General features: G+C 41.5%; 1 protein-coding gene across 1 annotated transcript in view; it reads right to left on the bottom strand.

Moving 5' to 3' along the window:
• The window catches only part of ITGAV (integrin subunit alpha V), a 47,995-nt gene extending 25,041 nt beyond the window's left edge, over window positions 1-22,954 (bottom strand). Inside the window, exons 1-9 of the mRNA XM_059475503.1 lie at window positions 22,777-22,954; window positions 18,718-18,845; window positions 6,286-6,377; window positions 5,652-5,766; window positions 4,344-4,405; window positions 2,715-2,760; window positions 1,122-1,247; window positions 246-290; window positions 32-75 (exon numbers count right to left, since the gene is read on the bottom strand). Coding sequence (XP_059331486.1) covers window positions 32-75; window positions 246-290; window positions 1,122-1,247; window positions 2,715-2,760; window positions 4,344-4,405; window positions 5,652-5,766; window positions 6,286-6,377; window positions 18,718-18,845; window positions 22,777-22,937 — 819 coding nt within the window. The 5' untranslated portion in view covers window positions 22,938-22,954. The remainder of the gene's footprint in view (window positions 1-31; window positions 76-245; window positions 291-1,121; window positions 1,248-2,714; window positions 2,761-4,343; window positions 4,406-5,651; window positions 5,767-6,285; window positions 6,378-18,717; window positions 18,846-22,776) is intronic.
• Window positions 22,955-26,379: the final 3,425 nt, after the last annotated feature.

Below are 26,379 nucleotides of genomic sequence, written 5' to 3'. Positions count from 1 at the left end.
AGTTTAGTGTTTAAAGTTTCAAATTTTTTACCATGCCCAGAGTTCTTGCTGCCCGTGGGACTCCTGACACAAAGTCTGAAACATAAAGCAAGACACAGATAGCAGTCAGGTCCCAAGGCACAGTGACTGCTGAACAGAGCAGCTCATTCCGAGCACTTGATGCATTTCCCTGTGCACTGTACCATTGTTTTGAAAAATCTGCCCAGCCTATTACCATGATGTTCTTACTGAAGCAAGGGGCTTACCTTCGATGCCATCACCATTGAAGTCTCCAACAGCCACTGAATAACCTGCAGAGACAAGATGAGGCTTTAAAAACCTTATTGAACCTTTCATCTCTCTTTACACTTTTCACAAGTGTCTCTGTGCACAGTCCTACTCTCTTCACCTTAAAATGCACTGGTGTAAATATTGCCTTGCAGCAGCTTAGACTATGAAAAACTCCAGGAGTGGCTGTAACTCATCAGTATCCAGGAATTTGAGATCAGAAGATGAAAATTTTAAAATTATTATCCTGGGAATTGTCCTGGTACATCCTTGCTTTTTTTTCCTGAGCCTGGTTAGACATAAATGAAGCAAAATGATGATTTCCCACTCCTCATTGTTTTCCTTCCAAAACATAATTCTTTAACATTTTTATTTTGTTTTTGCAGGTTATTTAGAAACAGCTGCTTTTAAATAACAAACAACCACCTATGTGACAAACCTCTCATATAAAAATCATGCATTTGCCATTCCCATATTCAGCCTGAATCACAGGGCATGTAAAATCATGAAAATGCTTCCATTTATTTTGTCATCGCGTGCTTTTTGAATCAAAAAAATGGCAAAATAACTACAATAAATAACTACAGTTCCATCATACATAAATGAGTGTATTTTCAGGAATTCACTCCCTTGTTTTCTGTTAGATGTGGAAGTGTTAGTTGTGTGATTTAGATGTAAGCACCAGCAGTGGCAGGGAGTAAACAATAAATAACTACAAGTCCACCATACATAAATGAGTGCATTCTCAGGAATTCACTGCCTTGCTGTCTGTTAGATGTGCAATTGCCAGTTGTGTGATTTAGATGTTGGCAGGGAGTGTCGCAGGGGGAGGTTTCTGGTTTCCCACCACGTACCCAAGTAGCTGTCATCAAAAGCAGCACTGGCAGGCCTGGTGGCTAGCTGGTCATCATACTTGGTGCTGTAGACTTTGGAGTCATACTTGGCCACAATCTCTGTCACTCTGTCAGAAATCAGCTGGCCTAAGGAGAGAGAAAAGAGCTGAAAACCACAACCAGAATTGGTGAGCTCATTCACAGAATGCTGCCCTCGGAAGCACTGGCTCTTCCACAATATCAGCCAAAAGGGGCCAGCTGCAGCAGCACCAGGAAGGACACAAGTGAAAATATGGATCCCACTCCAGTAAAAACATGTTCACACATTGTTTCAAAGGCACACACAGAGTTTTCACTGAAAACAGAGACTAAACTAAGGCAGCACTTAAAAGGCAGGGGTGAGATATCATGGTTGTGCAGAACTGAGCCCTTTCGGTGCTCCTTGCTCAAATACCACAACAGCAGAGCCTGTTTTGGCAGACAAGAAGCCAATAAAATGAACAAAAATCAGATGAGCATGACGTATTGCCATGTTCTCCATTTTCACTTCATCAGCCACTAGGTGGTGACTCCTTTACATCCTTTTCTTCAAGTTCAAATTTAAGCTTGAATCACCAAAAAACCCCATTCAGAATGGCACTTCACATACATATTTATACGTGTGTGAAGCGAAGGGAAAACTCCTCCTCCAGCAGCTCAGCATGTGGAATAAAAATTTAGGATGAAAAGTCTTGTTCTCAGAAGCATACTATTGTCTTCTCTTCAGAGTCAAATGGGCTTTTTTGGTAGTAGTAAAAGAGGATGAGGTTGTTTTGGCAGATGAACTGTAACTTTTGCCAAAAATCAATAAAATGAATACAGGAACCTAATTTATATGATATGGTATCTGCAGTTTAGCTTTAATCATTCAATTTTGTTTGTAATTTAAAACACAGGACTGGAGCAAGCCTCCTGTGCTGCTGCACCTACATGTAGGCTGGCATGATACAGAAAATCTATTAATAAATGTTAGAAGCTCCATTAAAAAGCAGGCAGCAGAGTTTGGCAGCTGTGTCCTGATTACAGCAGCACCTCCTTTGAACAGAGAGCTGCAGGTAAAGGCTGAGTAATCCTGAATCCCACAGGAACCAAGTACACAGGTAATGCCAGGTAGAGGTAAAACGTGCCCCACAGCACAAACCAATTAAGACAAATGCAAAACATCTTTGCCATCAGAGGAAAACAATGAAATTCTCTTTAGAGGGGATATTTCTCATTGAAAATGTACACTTGGTATGTGTGCCAAATTATAAAGTATGTACATAGCAAAACAGAATAAGAAGGAAACTTATTCTGCTGATGAAAACAAATCCCATGTGCCAGGAAAACACTTTTATAATGATCATGGAATTATTTAAAACACAAAGAGCATCTATGCTATTATTGCTACAACCATTATCTGTGGTTGCCTTGATTATTCAGGAGATATTCTTAAGGACAAAGGAACATTTCTGTCAGATTTCTTACTGACAAAGACTCTGACAGCAGCTGGAAGACTGTGGATCAAAATGAGTGAGAGGATAATGAGAAAAATCATAAAGGCCATCTTCTCTGTGACACAAATTATATTCTCACCTTGCCAGTAAAAACTTCCAGGTCCTCCCAGCAGCACCCTGTCTCCCTTGGAAAGGAAGAAAAAAAGGAAGACAGAAAGAAAAATTAAAAACACATGAAGCACATCTAAAGCCAGACAGCACATCCTATGTTTGTGGGAAGTAATCCCCTGTATGTACATCACTGTCGCTCTGCTGACCATCACACATTTTCCTTTCTGAAGGGGTGATTAATTAGAAATTCATCCTGTAAAATGCTAACAAAAACCTTCAGTGACTATTTTACCCATTTAGAATTCTAGGCAGAATACTGTTTTTATTTCAATAGACACTTCTTCCCCCATAAATGTATGGCAACAGGAACACAATTAGGAGAAAACTCAGAGTGTTACATCATGGTTTTGGGTCAGTACACAAAATAGTATCATCTTCTGCCTCTGCCATTTCCTGTAACTTATCACTAGAAAAGCTTAATTCAGAATAACTGTGATGTAATTCCCCCACTCTATATTTCTTGGCACAACCGCAATTCACAAAACCATTTTATGAAACTTTAACCACCTTAGCTATCCCAGGGTTGGGAATTTGCTCAGTAAGTATTGAATTAGGCCATAGGCTTTGCTGCATAATTAAACCACTTATTCAGGTTTTAATCCTAAAAACTCCTGTATTCACCACTCAGAAAAATCTAGGTCAGACATTTGGAGATACAGCCTTGCCTGCCCACTCTAAGGTTTTGGATAAGAGCCCAAAGTTGGTTTTAACTGGGCCTGGAATCTGCACAGTGACCCTGAGGGTGTGTGCAAAATAACCCAAACACTCACAGCCCTCTCCTGCACTTGGCAGTGTCCTCTGGAGGAAAACCAAGAGTGGCCCTGGGCAAGGAGTGATGGGATATGACCTCATCCTGAGATGTGAGAGCCCAAAAAAAGAGCCACATCACAAACAGGGCTTGCGTGGTCTCAACACGTCCTGACTCTGCCCAACCATTTCACTGCACAACGTAAAACACCACAGCACCCTCTCAGATCTGTGCGCAGTTTTACTGTGCTTGGATTTCAAAAGTAATTGTGAGTTTGAAAAAAAAAAAAAAAAAGAGCTAGAACAGGCAGGGAGAGCACAGCAGAGACACAAGTCAGTAAAACATCCCTGTACTTCTGTTGGCTGATGAGAAATCAAATTTGATTCAGAAGCACATTGTTTACCAGCTCCTGAGTTGCCATTCCGAAAGAAATAACAATAGCTATAACAATAGCTAATCCCAGGTCTCAAAACACTAACTAACACTAATCCCAGGTCTCAAAAATCCTGATTATCACACTGAATCCACTTGAGGGCCAGCTGCAGCAGAGGGTATGGCAGGAATCTGGGAAAGCCCATTATTTGTTCAGGACATGGTTCCTGCAAGAGGTGAAAGTTTGCTGCTCTGAAGATGTTGGGAGAAACAGGTCTATAAAAGCTCCTTAAGTGGTTTCAAGTTATTTTTTTGTTTATTTATAAATTTTGTTTGGTTGCGGGTTTAGCTCCCCACCAGGAACAGTAACATTTGGTTTCATAATAGCTGTGATTCTAAGCGCTCTGTATCAGGAGGGTTTGCTAACTTGCAGCTGCCTGCTGACCCACAGAAATGACCAAAAAAAAAATCACATACCTTTGTGAAGTCAATGCTAAATCCACCTTGACAAAATCCCTGTCCATCTGCATCAATAGTTGCTACCAAAGAAAAATAGGATAGAAAAGAACACTTAATTTATTTTTCTCTTTGTCAGTACTCCATCAGCTGCAGTACTGCAGATACTTTACAATGCATCTCCCTATGTAAACTTGCACTCCTAAACTTGAACCTTGGAATACTTTTCTCCTTAATCAGTATTTTCTCTTTATCCAAAACTCCCACCCAAATGCTGTAACAATTTTAGGGCTGGCCTAACAGACATGTAACATCAGCACATGTTCTAGCCTAGCACACTCAAAGCAAACAGCAACACCATGTTCCTTTATATTCAATCTTCGAAAGTCTTGGGGAAAATACATTAGCAATTTCTATTCAGGAAATGAGATATTTGGAAAGGAGGGGATAAGTTTTACTTTTGGCAAGGAAAAGAAAGCTGAATTGGCTTAAAACAAAAAGAACATAGCTGGCTGAAAAAATATCTCCATACTGAGACTCATCCCAGCAAGAACTGTTATGGCTGAATCAATTTCAGGATTATACGACTTCAGAATAGAAATGCTGGGAGCCCCTTATCTGAAAGTGTGACTCTGTAACTAGCATGATTTAATTTAATACTTATTATTTAACTTCTTGTTATGTTGGAACAGGCTGGATTTTACTCCTGCTGTTCACAAATGATTTTCAGCAAATAAAAAGTCAATCCTAACTTCAACATTCAAGTTTTAGGTTATATACTTCTAAATAATCTATCAGCTCAACTAGAGGAAATAAATGCAAAGCATTTGGAAAATGGGAGTCCAAATGTTCAACAGGTAATATACTTTAAACAATGCATTACTACATCTGTATGCACACAGGGACATCAGAACATATTTTGGCAAAACCTTGTCTTCTAAAATGAGCTTGCACCTTAATGTACTTGAATAATGATAAAATACTTGAGTTTCATGGGAATTCCAGAGTTGGTCTTTAAAAAAGCACTTGCTACATAATTTTGCTTGAGTGATTACTACAGAATTGGTCCCTCCAACAACAGAAGTCTTCAAGCCCAATGATCCTTGGACCCAAGATTTTCCTCTGGCCTACAGTAGAGAAAACAAGGTCTGCATCATGGACCTCAAATGAAAGAGAATTCAGATGTCTGGATCTAGCTTTTAAGTTTTGTTCTAATTGCTATACATGGAGGAGAGAAATAACTGCAAAACACTTCATTCCAAAATGTACAAAAAATGCGACACAAGAGGAATTCCAAAGAGAAAAGCAACCCAAGAGCCCTACACTTACTTGACCTGCAGGGAGCATATTCCACAAATTTGGACCCAGCAAGCAGGTAACAAGTTCCTACAGGCTCTCTCTCTTGTTTTGTTTCAGTTCTCCAGTGGTACAGTGGGGCACAGGCCTAGGGAAGAGCACACAACAGTGGGGAAACAAACTCCTCTTCAGAATACTGGTGGGTATCAAATAATACAATGAAATTCCAATTGTCTACAGAAAAGCAACAAAAAACACCCTAGCAGATGTATCTTGTGTTATTAGAGGATTTTATACTATCAGCAGTGGGGCAGAATTATGATCAGTTTGTATTTTATAAATAGCTAATTTATATTAAGAATTTTAGAAATAATATTTTCTTTAAGCAACAGCTTGATGTGTTTATCATTCTAACTACATCAAACTAATCTTACTACTTTCCTTAAAACTAGAAAAAATGCTCCCAGCTTTGTTTATAAGGAGTTAAGTAAAGCCTAGCTAAGAAATTCTGAAGAAAAGACAATTCATGCTGATTAGTGGGATTTTAAATTTAAAATGTGGGATTTAAATTTAAAATGTTTAAATTCTAAGTTTTGTGGATCTCTTCGCATTTTCTTCCACTGCAATATCTCAGTACTGATGCATCTGAAGGGCATCAAAGACCTACCAGGATTTTATCATTTTGGGATCTCACAGAGGCTCCAAACCACTGATGAGACTTAAATTCCAATGGATCACCAGGAGCAAAGTCTCTGTTACCTACAAAGAAAAGAAAAAAGAAGCATAATTTCACAGGAACCTGTGCAGTAAAAATGAAAAACAAACCCAAAAAACCACAATAAGCCATTGGTTTTGATGCATACAGAGAAAACCAGCAACACTGGAGAATATCACACTTTGATGGAAACAGGCTTTAAAAATGATTTATTAGTATTTTTTTACATCAAGGGCCCAAAGCAGCTATTTTTGCACACAGAGCATTGGTACAACGCTGATTAGTTGTAGGAGCTCAAAGTTTATAGCATGTTTGACAGCCACACAGTAAATACCTCATAGCTGAGATATTTGGCTTCCAAGCAGATTACAGCACTGCTCAAGGAGCAGAGCCAAAGCCCTGTTAGTTCTGATGCCTCTAAAAGAAACATTGCCTCCATTAAATCATGTGAGCTTTGGCTAGAATCAGGAAGGAGATCCTTCTCCCAGTTCCACCAAGTGGTAACATCTCAATTCTGAGTGTCACTGCAATGCACAAAGCAGGAAATCTGCAAGCTTAAAAGATATGGGGAATGAGAGCAAAGTAAAGACTGGGTAATTTGCAGTGGTGTCTGTCCCATGATGCTGGCTGGTAGAAACAAGTAGTACTTATGCAGGTGTGAGTGCTAATATAAAAATAGAAAATATATAGCAAATATATATTCAGCAAGTAATATAATAATATATAATATTTATTGCATATTACTATTATTTATATAATATATAATAAATATAATAAATATAGTATAGTATAGTATAATATAATCAAGATATAATAAAGCATAGTATAATATAATACAATACAATATAATACAATATAATATAATATAATATAATATAATATAATATAATATAATATAATATAATATAATATAATATAATATTTCTTATAGATATTTATGTTTTAAATATTATATTTTATATTATATTTATATTACATTGTATATTATATATTATATATTGTATATCGTATATCATATATTATTATAATCTAAAATATTTAGCAAATAATGTAATAATAAATAATAATCGTGTGTATATACGTACATAAAATAATAGAATTATTTGGTGTTTCTTGTGTACTTTCATTGGCAAAATGAGGGAAACTTTGCCAGCATAACGAGAAAATCGATGTAACACTTTGGAAAACATACCTTTGCTCAAAGTTCCCTAACTGGCTGGTTTAGAGAGCCCAAACCTACAGGAATTTATGAGGCAGCAGCCACACATCACTTGCAGAGTGCCAGGGGATCCCCAAACCCAGCCCTGCTATCAATCAGAGACTGTGGCCACTTGAACCAGAATTTCCCTGCTTGTTTTACACCTTGTAGAGAATGCTTTGTCTGCAGAGATTGTGTTACTTCCTTCAGGAAAGTCCCATGGAAAAGACAAAAGAGATTTTAATCTGCCGACTCAGCCAAAGTAAGCAAGTATCTGGACTATTTTTGCTCTCAGATTAGAGCTACACAGAAACCAATGCCAAGCACATTGCAACACAGAGGACTATTGTGGTTTTTTCTAATGTCATCAAAGGGGACTCAAATCTCCACCTCCCTCTGTCACCTCCCCTCCATCTCTTACTGGGCTGGTGCTAAGGGCTTGAAGAGTCAGCACATCTGCACAGATTTATGTACATTGAACATAAATCATTGCTGATGGTCAGCACATCTGCACAGAATCATGTACATTGAACCTTTATACTCTCACCCTTGCACAGAAGGTTAAAATGTAGCTTGGAGACCTGCATGCCACATTTTAATGGCACAGAAGAACAAAACCAAATCAGGATGTTTTCCAAATAGGGAACTATCTATTGTTACTTGTCTTTAACTATGGATATCCACCCACAGATAGTTTTGCTCAAAGGCATGACAGGGTGAGTTTCAGATGAAGCTGCCACCCAAAAGGGGCAGCAGTTCCCATTTGCTCCTGTCCCCAGGTTCATTCCTGCTGCCCGTGTCTCTCTTGGCACTCCCCTGCTCACATCATGACCCACCTAAGAATGAACCTTCCTAAAAAAGCATTCAGCAGGATGAGGTTCCAACCCAGCTGGCTGCATGGGGAGGGGAGCAGTGCTAAGCTGCTGGGGAGAGGACAGCAACACAAGGCTGGGAATTATATCCTTTTTGACACCAACAGGGATTTAAAAGTGGTTAATTCATCTTTTAACCACACCCTGGGTTACGTAGCCTGGAAATACAGATTTGGCTTCTGCCCTCTACTTGTCCAGCCACTTTTGAATGCAAAGAAATGTCTCAGCTCTACTTGCCAAACACAGCTTTAAACAGTGCTAAACTTGGGGATAGTTGCAGAGTGGCATTTTATACTTTTCTGTTGGATACTTATACAGCACTATGTATGCATGGCAAAAATGAAAGCTGGCAGAGCAGCTCTATAATATAAAGCAGAATCCTATTGTCCTAGATACTATAAAGGTGTCTAGGACGCAAACCTCCCTCTTAAGTTTAAAACAACAGGCAAGAAGTAGAAGGAAAGGCTGTGTTGTAATAGGGATTAAGCAGCCATTCTGCATTGTCAACCTGATTTTATCTCAACTATCAAGGAAATTAGTTCCTTGAAGTCTGGGCTGAATAATAAGAATAAAAAATACAATAAAAAGAAAGCCAAGTCCTGGTTACTGGTGCCACCTGCCCACGGTCTATGCTGACTGCTCTGGAGAAGGGGGGAGCCAGCAGAACAACCAGCACAGGCTGCCAGAACTGCTCCTCTCTGCCCTTTCCCTGTGCACCCTTCAGCTACCAAGAAGGATCAGTGCCCAGGACAGCATCTCCCTTGGTGTTTAAGGGACAAAAATATTTTTTACAGTATTAAAAAAGCCCTGATTCAGCTCTAAATTGAGGATGATAATATTAGAAATCTCTGTGCTTTCAGATACAACCAGAAGCTGGCACATAAAAACCCCAAATCCCCAAAGCGGAAAGCAAACGAACATGACCACAGAGATAATTGTGTGCCAAATGGAGTTTATGTGCCAGATGTCATGACTTCAGAAGCCAGCAGCGTCATTTCTGAAGGCCTGAACAACAAATGAAGAATTCTTACAAAACCCCACCACCCCACAGAAAAATGTGTTCTGTGAGGCAATTTGGCAAGCTGGATTTTAGTTATTTATAGCACCTCTATTGTAGAAACTTGCTGCAAACATCTCAGTCAAGTTGCCCAGTGTCAGTGCAAACATAACAAACCAAGATGTGCTACAAGGCTATGATGCCTTAGATTGAGTTTTTCTTATATTCAAAGCTTCTTTAGGTTCTTTAAAGCTTTAAGTGAGGGAGTCTTAAGGAGAGAGCCTTGAGTTCAGCTTAAGAATGGCTGCAACATTGGAAAGTGCACGAGGACACAAGATCTAGATCAAGTGGAAAAATATGTACATTGGAAACACTGACAGAAGTCTCAGATGAAAAATTGATACAGGCTAAATCTGATGTTAACTCTCCATTAGAGAAGAAAACCTTTTTTTACCTATACTCACTCAGAATTCTCCCCAGGAAAAACTGAAATAGATTATAAGCTTTTCTCTCAGATCCAAAGAGAAACTAAGTTTATGAGGAATTCTGGAAAACACCCACTCAACAAAAATCCCCTCGCTTTAAACAAGAAACCATTTGAGTTTTTACTTCATGATGGGAAAAACAAACATTAAAACACTTAAATGTGAGCCCTCACTGAAGCAGCTTTAACCACAGTTAAATATTGAGCTACTTTATACCATAAAGTAGATGTGTCATGGGAAGGTACAGGGCTGACTTCAGCATTTGCAATAAAACACTGACCTTGCAATAAAACACTTCTGTGTTTTATTGCAAAGAAGAGCCTGAATTGATTATTATTTTATCTTTGTATAACTTTTAGTGGTAGTTTTATATATATATATATATATATATATATATATATATATATATATATATATATACATATAATAAACCCAAAAAACAGTACCTACCTTAAATGAACCAAACTGCAAACTGTATTACAGGTAAGATTTAAGCATCCAGGGATTTATAAATCCAGCCCAATGCTTTGATGTATTATAATCAGCCTTACTACTACAAGGGTTCCCGTAGCCTTATTGTATTTCTTATAGCTTTATCTTGTACTCCTAAAATTTGAGATTATTCCAAAAATACCCTACACATTTCTTTAAGCCAATGATGTACATTTTAATCATAAAATCACAGAAGAGTTTGGGTTTGAAGGGACCTTAAAGGTCATCTTGTTCCAACCTCTCTGCCATGGGCAGGGACACCTTCCACAGGTTGCACAGAGCCCCATCCAACCTTGCCTTGAAAAAGCCTTTAAAAAGCCATTCAAACAAATATATCTAGGCAGGACAAACTATATTCTGGCTAGATTTATTCCAGAAAACATCCAGAGTTTTTATGCAATGCCATTTGTCAGACTAAAATGCAACTGCTACAGGGACTTGTACTTGATGGGTCATTAATTCCAGGGTTATGTCATATGGCCATGGGGTATTATTTCCTATTTGTAAATGCAGCTTCTGCCCTGGTCTTTCCTTTGCTCCTTCTGATTGTAGCAGGCATCGCATGATGATTTTACATGACTCTTTCCATAGGGAAAAAGGGCTGACATGTCAAGTCAACAGTGCTGTGTCTCACAAGGCACTTTCTAGGGGGAGGGATGGGGTAGTCAGGGCAAGAACAGAATTAAAATTAAAACAAAACAAAACAAAAAAAAAAGGTGTGTTGCTGGTGGACCAATGGAGCACTGTCTCTTTACCAAATTTCATAGAATTTGAACTGAAAAATGAAAATTAATGTGGAGAGATGATGGGTAGAAATTACAGAAAATGAAAAGAAATCCATCTTCCAAATATAATAAAAAGATCACTTTTTTTCCAGTGATGCATTTCTTTAAACTATCGCATTTGGATAGCTGGCACCTTCTTGTCCCAAGGTGAATATTATCAGTTACAGGAACAAAGGAGTTACTAGGAAAGTCCTGCTGTTGAGTAAGTGGATCCAGTTGTAACTTGCAGCCCGCCTGTTTTTATGGTAATGAACAAACTGAACTAAAACATTTCCCCCCATCTTCAGACAGACTTATCAGAGATAATCATGAGTCAAGAGGAACTGAACTGATGCAACCTGGTTCAGTGCCATCACACTAAAAACACTTAAGAAGTTGTAAAATGTAAATAGCCATCCAATTCACAGACCTCTCCTTAAAATAAACCTCTTTGTAACTATGCTGACTTCACGGAAATGAATTTGCCCTTCTAGGTGAAGGGAAACTGTGCAGCTAGCCAAAAGAAAGACAAAGCTATAAAATATGCAAAAGCCTTCTTTTAATAATAGGAGAAGTCTATGCAGTGTCAAGTATCTTCCATCTATCATTACAACCAAAATCTGAGCGATTTCAGCCTCAGTTGATGCAGCAGGAGCAAGCGAACCCGAGCTCATCTTCCCTTGAAACTCCCCACGCTGGGAGGCAGCTGATGCTTTAGCAACCTTGGTTTATCCACTGTGTTTAGCAGTGACTCAGGCAGAGGGGAATAGAGACCTTCCCACTATCCCCTTCCCTCTCCTGGGGTATGAATCCCACGTTTTCCCCCGGGCAGTGCTGGAACAAAAGCATCTTTTCCCTCGCCTAACAGAAGTGAGCCGCCTTTTTGTTCCAAGCCGTCATCCCCCTGCGAGCCAGCCACATCCAGACAGAGCCAACAGTGTTCAGGCAGGACTCTACCTAATCACTAAAGCATGAGCAGCTCTCTGCTGTCAGCCCTGACAGCGTGGGGAGGAGTTTCCATAGGTCCTGCTGCTCTCTCCTGCATCCAGAGCAGCGCCCGGATCCCAAGGCACGCTCCAGCCACCCAGCACAGGGAAAAGGATAACAACCAAATTCAGAGGGACTGAGCTGATGAGAGATTTAGCCAGATAAAAATCAATCAATTTCACTCCAAATCAATGCATGGTCTTCACAAGATTTGTTTATTGCTGTGTTGTTGATGAAATCAATGGCCTCTGGGATTGAAATTCCCCTGTGGATTCCGTGGTGATACCAATAAAGCAATCAGCCAAAAATAAAGCAGCACTTGTTAGAACAAGCTATTTTCAAAGAACACTGACCTATCCCACACGTCCTTATTTTGTAAGTGGAAGTGATGGAGTTTTGAACAATTGACTGTTTTGCACAAATGATCAAAATCTCCAGGAGGGAAATGTAAGCTCACGGCACCCACTGCAGCCATAATTTCATCAGCAGATCTTACCCGGGGCAGTGCTACAGCTCAAAGCTGCCTGAGGCACTTAAAATACCCACTTCAAGTAAATAGGTCACAGATAGATCCAGCCAAACAAAGCCTCCTATTGTCTTGGATCACCCACTCAGGGGATAGAAAAAAAAAAAACAAATCTGCAAATGTAAGGAGTAATCAGGAGAGTTCTTTACAAGGGCATTTCCTTTGTAAAGTCTCCTTCTCCTCTTTTAGCACAAAACAAAATATCCAGTCTCCAAAGAATTGTATCCAGAAGCATTTAAGAATGAACAATTTCTCTAAAATTTCTTTGTTGCATCAAAACATGGGAAGGGGGAAGAGGAGGGACAGTACGAGGATCAGTGATAAAACTTTCTCCAGGCAGAGGCCACACTGAATTCTTTTCCCAAAGCAGCAAAAACACACCACACACTTGATATACTCCTAGATTCTGGTATTCAACAGGCTCTGCAAGGCTCCCCCAGTCCTGAATTTTGAGCTGTGCTGCAGAGAATGAAAGCAGCAGGGAAAGCTTTCCCCAGGAGAAGGAATGACCACTCAGCTGCGCATCCCTGGTTTGCCACAGGTCTCAGAAAAGCAAAACAATCCATTGTCTGAACAAGCAAATCTTCCTGGGCTGAACACTGAATCTGCTCAAGAAATCTGCAACTCATTAGCATAGAAGCTCAAATTGGTTTTTATGAGCATATTTTCCTTTGTAGCAGTTCGTAGAGCTGTCTGCATTTCATCAGATGATTCAAAATGCAGCAGCTCTTGGGGCACTGTCAGGACTGCACTTTCTGGTGCTGACATAAAGAGCTACAGTTTTAAGCATCTTGTACTGCAGCAGATACATTTCTAATTAAATTTTTAAATTTTCATTTTTAAAATAGCAGCAGGTAACAAAATAATTTGGTCAAATTTTCATGAAAAGCCATAGACACATGAGGAAATGCTATTTCTACCAAACAATTTCCCACTATTCTTGACTGATGACAAGCTAGGACCCTAATAAGAAAAATAAAACTATATAAATAATTAGGAAGATTGTTTCTTTTTGGAAAGCAAGCACATAGGAAACTTTTGATTTATATTAATTTGCTACATGTGTAGCCTGATTAACTTCAACTGGTTACATGGGTCTCTGAATAATTTTTTGTTTGTTGAAATCAAAACTCAAAATGATCCTCTAAAACTCCAGGGGCAAATAATGGAGGCACTTATTTAGACAGTTAGCTAAGTGTATCAACCCTGCCATTCCATGCATGCCTAACTGTAAAACACAGAAGTAAAAACATAAAGATGATGTGTTGATTTTCCTAAAAAGCACATTTGGCTGCCCCTCTGTTCACTGGATTTGTTGTCTGGCTCAGTGAACTTCTGAGCCTCCTGTTGCACAGAAAAAAATGTGTTTACTTTTCTACACAGAAAATGAACAACTACAAAAAGTAAATTTCACTTGTGCAATACCCTTTAACTTTCCAGGAATCTTTTTCCTGAGGAAGACTATGGAAACACTATTGGCAATATCTGGTACTGTCCATGAAAAATTTGCTGTGAAGGTTGTGGAGATGAAAAAAGGAGATGGAGACTGATACAGCTTTAAAACAAATGGTTTTGGGCCTTGGCCACAGAACTGATCAGAAACAGAAAATGGGCTGCTTATTAAGTGCCTTCCCTTCAGGGTTTACCCACAAGAAATATGTTTTTCCTGGAAAAAGCTACTGAGCAGCTGGCAGAGAAAGCCAAGTGTTAAACTTTCTAAGAGGAGCCACATCTCTGGTCAGTCTGGTGGAAAGGGCTCAGCCAGGTGTAAAAGCAGTTTTTCCACTATTTGCTTCCCCAGATACTTCTTCACAAAATTCAGAGCATTCCCCTCTTTCGATGGATTTAAACAAAAAATTACCTAAATTTTCAATCACAACATTATCCAGTGTGGAGAACAGATAAGAATGAATGAAGATCAATATTTATCTTGAGCTACAACCTGTGATTTTGGTTAATTTGAATGTAAAACATCTTGCAGAGGGGAAAGGATTTATTATCATTGCTTGTGTTTATGAAAATTTTGAAGAATATGCTATCTTGAGAATATAAATTTCCCTTCAGTGCTTGTCCTGAAAAAATAGGGCCTCCCACACATTCTGAAAGTCTGAAAGTTAACTGGGACAGAAGGGAAAAATTCCAAGTATTTCACATAGCAATAGAATTGAAACTGTGGTCATGCTTTGTCACTTGTCAAAAAAAGTCAAGATAGAGAAGAAAACCAAGGCCAAAAAGTTTTGTGAAAGAGGCATCTTCACCGCTGAATTAACAAGGTAAACAGGAATAGGGTTAAAAAGGTATTTAAATCAGCCCTGTTTCTATCTAGACTTGCAGGATAACCTGTTAAATTAACAGCAGCACTGCTTCATATTTCAGTTTTGCAATAGAACCAACAGGGTGTGCAGGTTAGGATGCTTGCTGTGGCGCTTGTTCCTTCTTAACCTACTACTCTGAGGTGCTCCTAAGGGCAGAAGCCAGCCTGAAACACTTGCCTGGTGACATTAGAAAAATCTATTTTTTAATTTCTAGCCCAGCAGAGCCACGTGCACCCCTGAACTCCAGGGCAGGCTCCACCACACACGTCTGTTATGCCACTTTCACACAGTCACAACTGCGTTAAATCAAAGCCAACTGATGTCACTGCTGAAAGGCTGAGCAGCCCCACAGCAAAGCATCGTTGCATTTGGGAAGTGTTAATGTGCCATATAAACATTTTGCCTTCCAAAGCCGCCATATATACCAGAATGTCAAAAGCAATTAGTGTAACGTGCACAGAAACACACAGAGAGAATATTCTCCAGTGAATTTCACTGGGCTGAGAGATCCAGGACAAGGGGAGATTCCCTTCCACAAATTCTCCCTGCCCATGACAGGGGGTGGGAATTACATCATGTTTAAGGTCCCTTTCAACCCAAACCATTCAGTGATTGCATGAAATATATTGCTGTTTTAAATGAGAAAATATGCTGTGAAAGAACATTGCTTTTTAGCCAGAGGTTTAAAAATTATGACAACTGCTTTGGTTTGATTTTGGTTTTGATGTTACAGGCTGATGGGAAGGGTGAAAACGAAAATATCAAAAGGAGGGAAATACAGGTAATTTCAGCATGAGAGCTACATAAATGACATTGTACAAATGGACTCCTACTCCTGACAGAGCTGAGTGTTCCCCCACAGGAAAGAAAACACAAAGCAGTAAATTCTGTAGCACAGGAACCATCAGCTCAGTGACTTATCACCTTCCTCCAGGGCAGCTGGGGTGAGGGTAAGTGCAAGTGAGCAAGCAATTCTGCTGAACTCCAGGGCTGGAAGAGCTCTTCCAAAGGTTATTCTCCTGGAGCTGGTACCTTCCCTCCTGGGCTACAGAAGAGCTGTGGCATTTGATCACATAAATGGCCACACTGGTCTGCAAATATGATGTTAAAGCCAAAAGCAAGAGCTAGAAAATAAACCCCAGCCCTGTCCAGCCAGTGAGCTCAGCATGGCTTTTGTACAGATGGGGAAGAGAAATGAACCCATAAAGCTGTAGAAAAGCTTAAATAAAAAAACCAAGGAATGTTTAAGAGGAAATTGCTCCAATTAATAGTAATAGAACAACATATAGAGGAAGAAACCCTGCTTGCTGGACCCCTGTAAACCCCTAGTCTCATATTTATTTGTCATGTAAAATAGGGAAAAAAACCAACCCTACACAGTCAGAACAATTCCTCCATTCCCTTGCCACATTCCCTCTGGCCTGCTCTGGCATTTCCAGCTGTGCTACCTGGCAGAAGGAGCAGGAGCAGGAACAGGGTCATGACTCCTGTTAATTACAGGGCATCCAGCTCCACATACAGAGTTTGGCATTGTCAGGCAAACAGAGGAAAGCCACAAGGACAAGCATTCTCATTATTTTCACAGGTCAGATTCATCACTGGCTGTAAGCAATTAGAAAATAATTCTGAAGAAACACATCTAAGTAATGATGCAGATCCTGGTGTTTCCAGTGAATCTGGGAGGGAATGAAAAATCTGCCTGGTATGGCAGGGCTAAGCAATACCTCTGGAGTTACAGATGGTATTGCACAAATGATGAGCAGAGCTGGATGAGCCTGGATTCCTGCAGAGGCTGCATTTAGTCATCCACAAAAAGCCCCTTTGCATCAGCACCACAAGTCAGTGGTCAGATCTTCCACTTCCCGTTTCCCAAAGTGGGTCAGGAGCCTTCCCTAATCCCTGTTCCCTAACAAGGCAGAGGCCGGGGCAGGCAGGAGCAGCAGCTCCCAGTGCTGGCACTGACTTTGTCACCAGAACACGGAATCGAGCATTGTGCTATGCACAAAGAAAAAGACATTTTCTTTTTTTGTCTCAGGGCATTCATTATTTTATCAAGCTGAAATACAATGCCCCTTTTCACCAGGATAATAATTGACAAATGCATTATTCCCCCATTCATTGCCTCAAAGCTGGAATGAGTTAAAGCCTGCCTGAAAGAAATCCTCTTAAGCCTTCATGACCTGCTATTTTTACTGTTAAATTTCAAGCAATTAACATGGCTGTACCTTACAGGAAAATGACAAGCAAAACACTGTCTGTTTGCCCAGGAGCACGTCCCTTAAGCACAGACATGCAGGAAAGCAGTGTGGCCTCTATCAACTCCACCTGGCACATGGAACTGCAAATGATCATGGTATAAACTCATAAGTACACTGTAGTTCCCATTAGAAGATGTGTTTAGAACCTACATACTATGATATTAATGATGATTATTAACTAGGGACATTCTTTCTTAAAAGTATCCAAACTAACAAAAAGCACACTTGTATTCTAGTAAACAATAAGCCCAGAGAACAACAACAAAAAGAAGACAATTGTAATCTGATTTTGCTGCCTAGACACTGATGCAGAAAAAAAAAGTCAGACTTTGCAGCTTATTAGAGATTTTTAGCAATCTGACAGATATGCTCCCATAGAACCATATGAGAGAATGATAAATGAGTGAAAGAATGATAATGACTTGGGGTTTGTGGGTGCCACTGCATGCTGTTTTCCTTTTTGTTTTTTGCAAGGAAACTGGTGACATAGTGGCTTTCACAAAAAGATATGAAGATTTCAGAAATCTGAACAGCAACAACATTTTGTGGCATATATTGACTGTGGAATTGGAAGAAGGGCTTCTCCACTCTATTGCACACTATTTAAAAAGGCTGCATCAATCTAGCAATTTTTAGGCTGCCAAGTCAAAATGCTGGCAGGGGCAAGAATGAATTACAACCAACCAGACCTTTCAGGCACAGGTGTTTCCTCTGCCTTTCCACATGGGTCTTGCTAATCCCCTGCCGTGCCATGGGGAGGTTTTTCCGCTGCCCTGAAACACGCTGTGGAAAACAGGATTCAGCAGCGAGGGGCTGGAGCAGAAAAGCACATGCAGAGCATTCCCATGACCTGCCACAGCCTGTGGAAATCACTGTGTGCACCAGAGCATGAGGAATGACTGAAATGTTTCATGTCCACACTGCTGCTGCTCAGCTGTTTAAATGTGCTTCAGCAATGGGTAAGGAGTGCCTATGACCTCAGTGCTGCTATCACAGAAACCACAAACACTGTGGAGGTATATATGAAGGGAAAAAAATTAAAAAATATATTTTTCACAGCTTTTAGGCCAAATTCCTGTTTTCAGATGAAACTTTTGGGTATTTCTGCCTAAACCACCTTTGCTGATATTGAAAAGCATCTTTCCTCATATGACATGTTCTTAATGGGAAGAAAACCCCTCAGGGTTCATTGGGGAATTAGGTTGCCAAATGTTTTAGGGTTGCTGGAAAGTACAGAGGAGAAATATAAATAGGCTACAACGCAAGAAGAATCATGTTTGCTCACTCAGGCTTTCAGCACATACCAGGGACAACCATTCTAAGAGAAAGGAGAGGAAAAGGAGAGCACAAGCAAGCCTTGACTAGCTGCCAGTCAAAAACCACCACATTCACACTGAGCATGAAAAAATCCCACAGGGACCTGAAACCTCTCTGCTTCCCCACATCAGAGCAGAGGCATCCCACCTCCCCCACAGTGACCCACACATTACCTGTGGCATCAAACACAATGGGCTGGCAGTTCCTGTTGGAGTTCCAGCTGCACTTGAGCACCTGCCCTCCCTCTACGATGTTGTGCTGGCTAGTGTTGGCTTTGGGAGCTCCCACCAGAAGATATGTCCTGCAGGAAAAAGAAGAAGCAGAACACAAAAAACCTTTAAACACTTGTTTAAAAGATTTATTTATTCCCACTCTAATTACATATTTTAAATATATTTTAAAAGGTTTCAACAGCTAAGGCACAGCTGTTATAACTTTATGACATAAAGCAGAAGTCTTGCCTGCTCTAACCTAAATTCAACTGGAACTACTCTCAGTTAGAGAAATTCATATGAGGTTCTCTTTTCTGCATGCAAAAAAAAAAAAAAAAATTCACCAAAAGAAGAGAGAAAAAAGATATGACAAATTTAAAGTACCCAGGCCTCCTTAGGATTATATTTTAAATGAGGGAAACACCTTTCATATTATTCTTTTTTCCTTTCAAAAACATGTACGTGCGCAGCAGAAGAGGAAATTGTGCACTTCTGTACCTTACGAAAGCCATCAGGTGGCATAATTTCTGTTAATTTCGTGAGTAAGGGTAATTCAGGGAAGTAGGTCAGAAATGGAAACAACGTACAAACAAAGCAGCAGCGGGCTGGGAGCTCAGCATGTCCTGAACGTGATGAGTCAGCCCTGCCTGAGCGAGGGCTCTGGTAAAAACAACATCCAAGTGCCAGCCACCCCGAGCCACAGATCTGCATGCCGATGAATCCTCACCCACACTCACTGCTCACTCATCACTTCCCTGTCAGCATCTGCTGTGCCTTTCTGCATCCCTGCCTCTGCGGACACTTGCTGGGTGCCCCCCCAGCAGGAACTGCCTGCACTCTGCTCCGGCACAGGTGGCAAAATTCAGAATTGCCAAAGGAGCAAACAGACTGAATGAGGCTCTTGCAGGAGCCCCAGCACCTCTGAGACCCACTTGACACATCAGCACTTGACTGAGAGAGTCAGTGTGAAGCATGAAGTCAAAATCAAGTGCTTCCTTTCATCAGGGTGAGCCTGCTCTGGCTCTTCCCTTGGCACTGCTGACGAGGGAAGGCAGCCTGCAGGAGCAAGTCTTGTCAGGCACTACAGTTCTCTGGTTTGGAAGCTGGCATAGCTGAACAAGCTGCAGGACTGGTTGGGGAGAATGTCTACGGGCAGGCAAAGCCAGGCTTATCAAACTGGCTCTGGTTTTCAGAGCCATCCCCAGGCTCCTTTCCAGTAAAGAGATAAGCATAGGTATAAACATGCAGCACCTCATCAAAGCTCGGTTTGCATGAAGATATACCACTTTTCAACCTGTGTGAATTTTCAGAACCTTAAAAATGTCCTGGCATGGACCCTGATAGAAAATCCAGGCTAGTTGGCAATCCATTTATTTTCCTTATTTGCCATTCTTAGACTGTCTAGATTTTTAGAGCAGGAATTTGAAACATTTTAATCACTTAAAATCAGCTCTCTGGATAGAACAGAAATGCCTAAAAATGAACATCATAATGCCAAGTAAAGAAACATATCAATTATTATAATTACAATCTATTAAACAAGTGGTAGCTTACTTCCCATTTTACTCTTGTACCACTGACTTTTGAGAAGTCTCCCAAATGAAGCATTTGTTTAAAAGATTCATTCATTCCCATTTTAATTATATATTTTAAATTTTTCTTAGGCTAATATTTGTGGTGAGGTTTATTAAACAGGAATATAGGAATCATTTTTGTGGCTCCACAAAGGTATTTTCCCCAAATTAAAAAAATGCACTTTCATCATCAGAGACCAAGCAAGCAGATTTTGTCACAGCTCTTATAAGAATATGCAAATTACCCAAATTCTTAGAAGTCTCTAATCCACCTACTTTGGGAAAGAGGGAATAGAGGGTCAGTTGTATTTCCATGGGAATACACCAGCTATGCCTTGATACTGCCAATTTCCTGAATCATGGTCCTGAACCATCCACCCCACCCCAATGCTGGGGCAGCACTAGGAGTGTTCTGGCACCTCTGGGGTGCCTTTCCAGGGATTTCCATGGGCAACAAAGAAACTGAGGCTCTCCTGGAGGTGCATCCTGGACTATCAGGTGCAGCAGAGGGTGTGTGAGAAAGCTGTTTCATTTGTTTCTCCTATAAAAGCTGTGCCCACTGTCAGGCGCCCTGACACAACACCACCACTTCCACTCCTGGAATGGGACTTTCACCCTCGACTTCTAAATGTGCTTCAGTTTGGCATCCAGCAGGTCAAAATAGACTGTGAAACAGCAGCCTGAGCATTCAGGAACTAACAGCATGCCTTTGTTGTCAGGCTAGGCAATCCAAACAGCTTTAGCCCAAGGAAACTGAGTTAATCTCCAGTACTGATGTATAAAACAGGTGATGAATGAAAGCTCTAAAACAGGTGATGAATAAAAGCTCACCAAAGCAAAAAGAAAGCCATAGGAACCACGTGACACCCTATATGCCTGGACACTGCATACAAGTATTTCTGGCTATTTCAGGAGGCAAAATATCAGTGTCCATAGGCATAAACTGAAAACTGAACACCACGAGAGCCTGTTCCTGTGAAAGCTGCAGAGCTCCTTGGTTCAAACACAAACTTTAATCTAAAATAAAGTGTTTAGCTTAGCAGGTACAAACAAAATTTTAGTGATGACAAACCAACAAAAAAAAACCCTAAACAAACAAGGAGAGTATTCCCTTTGAAATATACAGAAGCTTTTCACGCTGCCTGACAACCACACTGTTTTCTTTAACAGCAGTGCACTTGGAGGTCAATAGTTCTTATAAAAATAATGGAAAGCTTCCAAATAGTGATTTCATGGAGAGCTGTGTCACATAATTCCTTATCAGAAAGCAAGGAAGAAAGTTTATTACATCCATTTACCAGTCTCTTGATAACTCTGCAGCCACACATGTGGACTTAAAAATAAAGGGCGGGACAAAAATAGAAGCTTTTTTTCTTTTAGTACCAAGACTTAAGATAGCAGAGAAAGATGGTGCAACATGTGCAAGTTAAGACAGGATGGCTTCTGATATATGTAGGTAATAAAAAAAATGCAAACAAAGCTAGATGATGTACTGCAGAAAGACTTGCTCAATAGCTGTATAATTTGCTTATAAAGTTTCACAAGCTAAAGATTAAGGGGGGAGAGAGAACATCCCTTCAGCAGGATGAAAGCCAGCAGCTTTTCCAATCTTCCAGCCCTTATGATGGGAGAGGAGTGGGGGGGAAGCGACAAAAGCTGGGTGTTACTGTAGCCCGCATTTAGAGCCAGAGCCTGATTCATTCTGGCAACACCGAGTGAGCGAGGCCAGGATTCAAAGGTCTGAAACGCAACAGCGACGGCACACTGCCTAATCTTTAACATGAAACGGGAACCCATTCAGGAAGCAGAAGCAGACGTGGAGAGAGCTTACATGGAACTTTTCCCTCTCCAGACTCCTCGGTGACTCGCACAGACTCACCACTGTTCAAACACAGCACTCCCGCAAAGCACACTCAGGGAGAGAACAGCAGATCTCCTGAAACGCCACGGCACGCACCTCCAGGAACCAAAACACCATAACTACATCTTTCCACGCCGTATTTATCACCACCACCGTTTGCGTGAGACCGGGCTATGCAGAGAGCCCCGCAGGACAAGGTTCGTGCCCCGCCGGAGTGGTGCGGCGTCCCGGCCCCAGAGCCGCCCCAGCGGGGCCGGGATGCGGAGCGGTCCTGGTTGGGCACCGGCACCGGCTCCATCCCGCTCCGGGGCCTCAGCAGAGCCGTGTTCCCCCGAGAGCCGCCCCAGCGGGGCCGGGATGCGGAGCGGTCCCTGCTGGGGACAGACACCGGCTCCATCCCGCTCCGGGGCCTCAGCAGAGCCGTGTCCCCCCGAGAGCCGCCCCGGCCCGCCTGCCACAGAGGGAGCGGGGGCAGCTCCGCATCCTCCGCCCGGCTCTCGGCTCCCGGCCGGGACAGCGCCGCTCCGGGCTCGGCGGGGCAGGACGGGGCAGGACGGGGCGGGACGGGACGGGACGCGCACTTACGAGAGCGGGTCGGGGGCGAAGAAGTCCACGGCGAAGCCGAAGTAGCTGCCCGCCGGGCCCGAGTAGACGGCCGGGCGCTCCACGTCCAGGTTGAAGGCGCTGCCCGGGGCCAGCGCGGCGCCCAGCAGCAGCAGCAGCAGCGGCGGCGGCGGCAGCAGCATCGTGGCCCGGCCGCGCTGCTCCGCGGGCGCGGCTCTGCCGGGACGCGCCGGCCCCGCGTTTCCCGCGGCGGGGCGGGGAGCGCAGCGCAGCCACTTCCCCTTTCTGGCCGGGACGGGGGCGGCAGGAAGGAGAGGCGGCATCATGTGGTGCCGGGGGCGGGCCCTGGCCGCTCCGAGCCCGGGACGCCGCTCTCGCTCTCTTCCGCCGGGAGCGCCCGGCACGGCCCGGCCCGGCACGGCACCGGCACCGGCACCGGCAGCCGCAGAACTGCGGCCCCGAAGCTGCCTTCGCTCCAGGCATCCCGCTCTTATCTCTGCCCGAGCCGAAGGCTGGAGGGAAGTCAAGGAAAACATTTCTTGTGACGGTGGTGAAGCCCTGGAAGCTGCCCAGAGAAGCTGCCCCATCCCTGGAAGTGTTCAAGGCCAGGTTGGATGGGGCTTGGAGCACCTGGGATAGTGGAAGGTGTTCCTGCCCATGGCGCGGGATGGATGAGATGGTCCTTAAGGTCCTTTCCAACCCAAACCATTGTACCATCCTATGAAGGAGTGCTAGAAATTTGAAGAGTGGGAGACATCCGTGTGTGGTCTTAGCAAGTCTGTTTGGCGAACCAGTCTTTTACCACGTCTGAAGTCTCTTACCAAGACTGTTTCTGAACAAGTCTTCCAGGAAAGCTGCTAAGCAAAAAGTGAAGGGAGTGCCAATGTGGACCCAGCCATGGACGCAAAAAAAAAAAAAAAAAAAAAAAAACAAAAAAAAAAACCCAAAAAAACAAACCAAAAGAAAAAACCCCACCACCCTGATTTTCAAACACATAGGCTATTAAATGAAGTGATTTTAAATTCCAGGGTCACGGCAGCAGGCGCAAGGCTGGGAAGAGGGAACCTGGAAATCCTCCCTGATGGAGGTCTCTGTTACTGTTGCACCCCTGCACTGCCCACCTAAGGAAGAATCAGTGCAGCCCCAATCTCCTCAATTGCACTTTGTAGCTCTTGTATCATCTCTCACTAATAACATTTTAGCACTATCATCCCGGCTCAGTCAGCTGCAGCCTTGTCCTCCTCAGCCCCTATGAGAGTTCAGTATCTGCTGAGTACAGCAGTGTCTCAGGTAAAAGAAAACATGCTGAACACCTACAAAGAACAAATTCATATTAATTCAGAATATTAATTTGTGCAACATAACAGGACGGGAGTTTACGGCCACCAAAAGTCTAAACTTTTTGCTTTCCTCATTGTGAGCATGATCAAAAGTTACAAAACAAATAATGACGTTTCAAGCCCTAAATAAAAGTTAAAAAATCCTTACATATTTACCAAGGGGCCAAATTAGTTTAACAGGAATCTCAAAACATTTCCACAATAAGCAGAGGAAAGCCCAAAGAACCACCAGCTACTCCTGTGTACCATTTGCTTGCTCTTGCTGTTATCATTTCTTCAGAAACCCTCTTAAAAATTCTATCAAGAAGGGGAGTTCCTATACATAAACTTGATACTTGTTGCTAATTTTTCTAAATTTGCTGCCTCAACAGGTTAAAAAAAAAAAACAACCACGGAACCAAACAAATACAAACTCCACATTTTTTTATTGTTATTTACTGACTTATCTCAGAACTTTTGTACTGCAGACCTGATCAAAGCAAAACCGCAGATGAGTTAATAAGTTTCCAAACTAGTAAATAGGGCAATAAACTAAAAGAGTGGTTTATGAGTAGTTTGATCAGTAACTAACTAAGGGGAAAGGAGGATTGATTTTCTCCGCTTGGTTGCATAACCTCACAACACCACACAAGCAGTGAAGCATAAGTTATCTTTAAGATATTAGAATTTTTTTTTACCAAATTATCAGTTTTGGCTTCCTAAGGACTGTATAACCTCACAACGTCACACAAGCAGTGAAGCATAAGTTATCTTTAAGATATTAGAATTTTTTTTTACCAAATTATCAGTTTTGGCTTCCTAAGGACTGTATAACCTCACAACGTCACACAAGTAGTGAAGGGTAGGTTATCTTTAAGATATTAGATTTGTTAACCAAATTATCAGTTCTGGCTTCCTAGGGACTGTATAACCTCACAACATCACAAAAGCACTGAAGGATAAGTCATCTTTAAGATACAAGATTTATTTTTTTACCAAATGATCCATTTTTTTTTCTTTTGGACTGTATAACCTCACAATGTCAAGAATAAGTTATCTTTAAGATACTAGAATTTTTTTTACCAAATGATCAATTTTGGCTTCCTGGGGACTGTATAACCTCACAACATCACACAAGCACTGAAGGATAAGTTATTTTTAAGACACTAGACTTATTTTTTTTACCAAATGATCAATTTTGGCTTCCTGGGGACTGTATAACCTCACAACATCACACAAGCAGTGAAGCATAAGTTATCTTTAAGATAATAATTTTTTTGCCAAAAAAAAAATCCTAGGGACTGTATAACCTTTCAATGTCACACAAGCAGTGAAGCATAAGTTATCTTTAAGATAATAATTTTTTTTTTTACCAAATGATCCATTTTTTTTTCTTATGGACTGTATAACCTCATAATGTCAAGAATAAGTTATCTTTAAGATACTAGAATTTTTTTACCAAAAAAAATTCCTAGGGATTGTATAACCTCACAACATCACACAAGCACTGAAGGATAAGTTATCTTTAAGATACTAGAATTTTTTTTATATATGATCAATTTTGGCTTCCTAGGGACTGTATAACTTCACAACATTGCACAAGCAGTGAAGAATAAGTTATCTTTAAGATACTAGAATTTTTTTGCCAAAAAAAAAAAAATCCTAGGGACTGTATAAGCTCACAACATCACACAAGCAGTGAAGGATAAGTTATCTTTAAGACACTGGACTTATTTTTTTACCAAATGATCAATTTTGGCTTCCTGGGGACTGTATAACCTTTCAATGTCACACAAGCAGTGAAGCATAAGTTATCTTTAAGATACTAGAATTTTTTTTACATACGATCAATTTGGGCTTCCTAGGGACTACACAACCTCACAACATCACATAATCAGCAAAGGATAAGTTATCTTTAAGATGCTAGATTTTTTTTTTTTTTCTTTTTACCAAATGATCAATTTTGGCTTCCTAGGGACTGTATAAGCTCACAGCATCACACAAGCAGATTAAGAAGATGAAGTTATCTTTAAGACACTATTTTTTTTTTTTACATATGATCAATTTTGGCTTCCTGGGCACTGGCTCCGCAGCGCTTCTTGTTGTCGGAAACTGCAAAACCCGCTCCATAGGAGCGACTCAGAGTCAGGGGCACTCGTCCCTCACCGCAAAGGCTTTCCTGCCTCTGTTGGGGTTGTTGTTTCGCAGCTGTCCCGTGCCCCTTTGGGCTGCCCAAGGCGAGGTCTCTCCGCGGCCCTGACTCAGCGCAGCTCCGCTCCCAGGCACTGAGTCACGGCGGAAGCGG

The sequence above is a fragment of the Ammospiza nelsoni genome, chromosome 7, assembly GCF_027579445.1.
Source record: "Ammospiza nelsoni isolate bAmmNel1 chromosome 7, bAmmNel1.pri, whole genome shotgun sequence".
Lineage (NCBI taxonomy): Eukaryota > Metazoa > Chordata > Aves > Passeriformes > Passerellidae > Ammospiza > Ammospiza nelsoni.
This window is presented reverse-complemented; position numbering and strand designations above follow the sequence as displayed.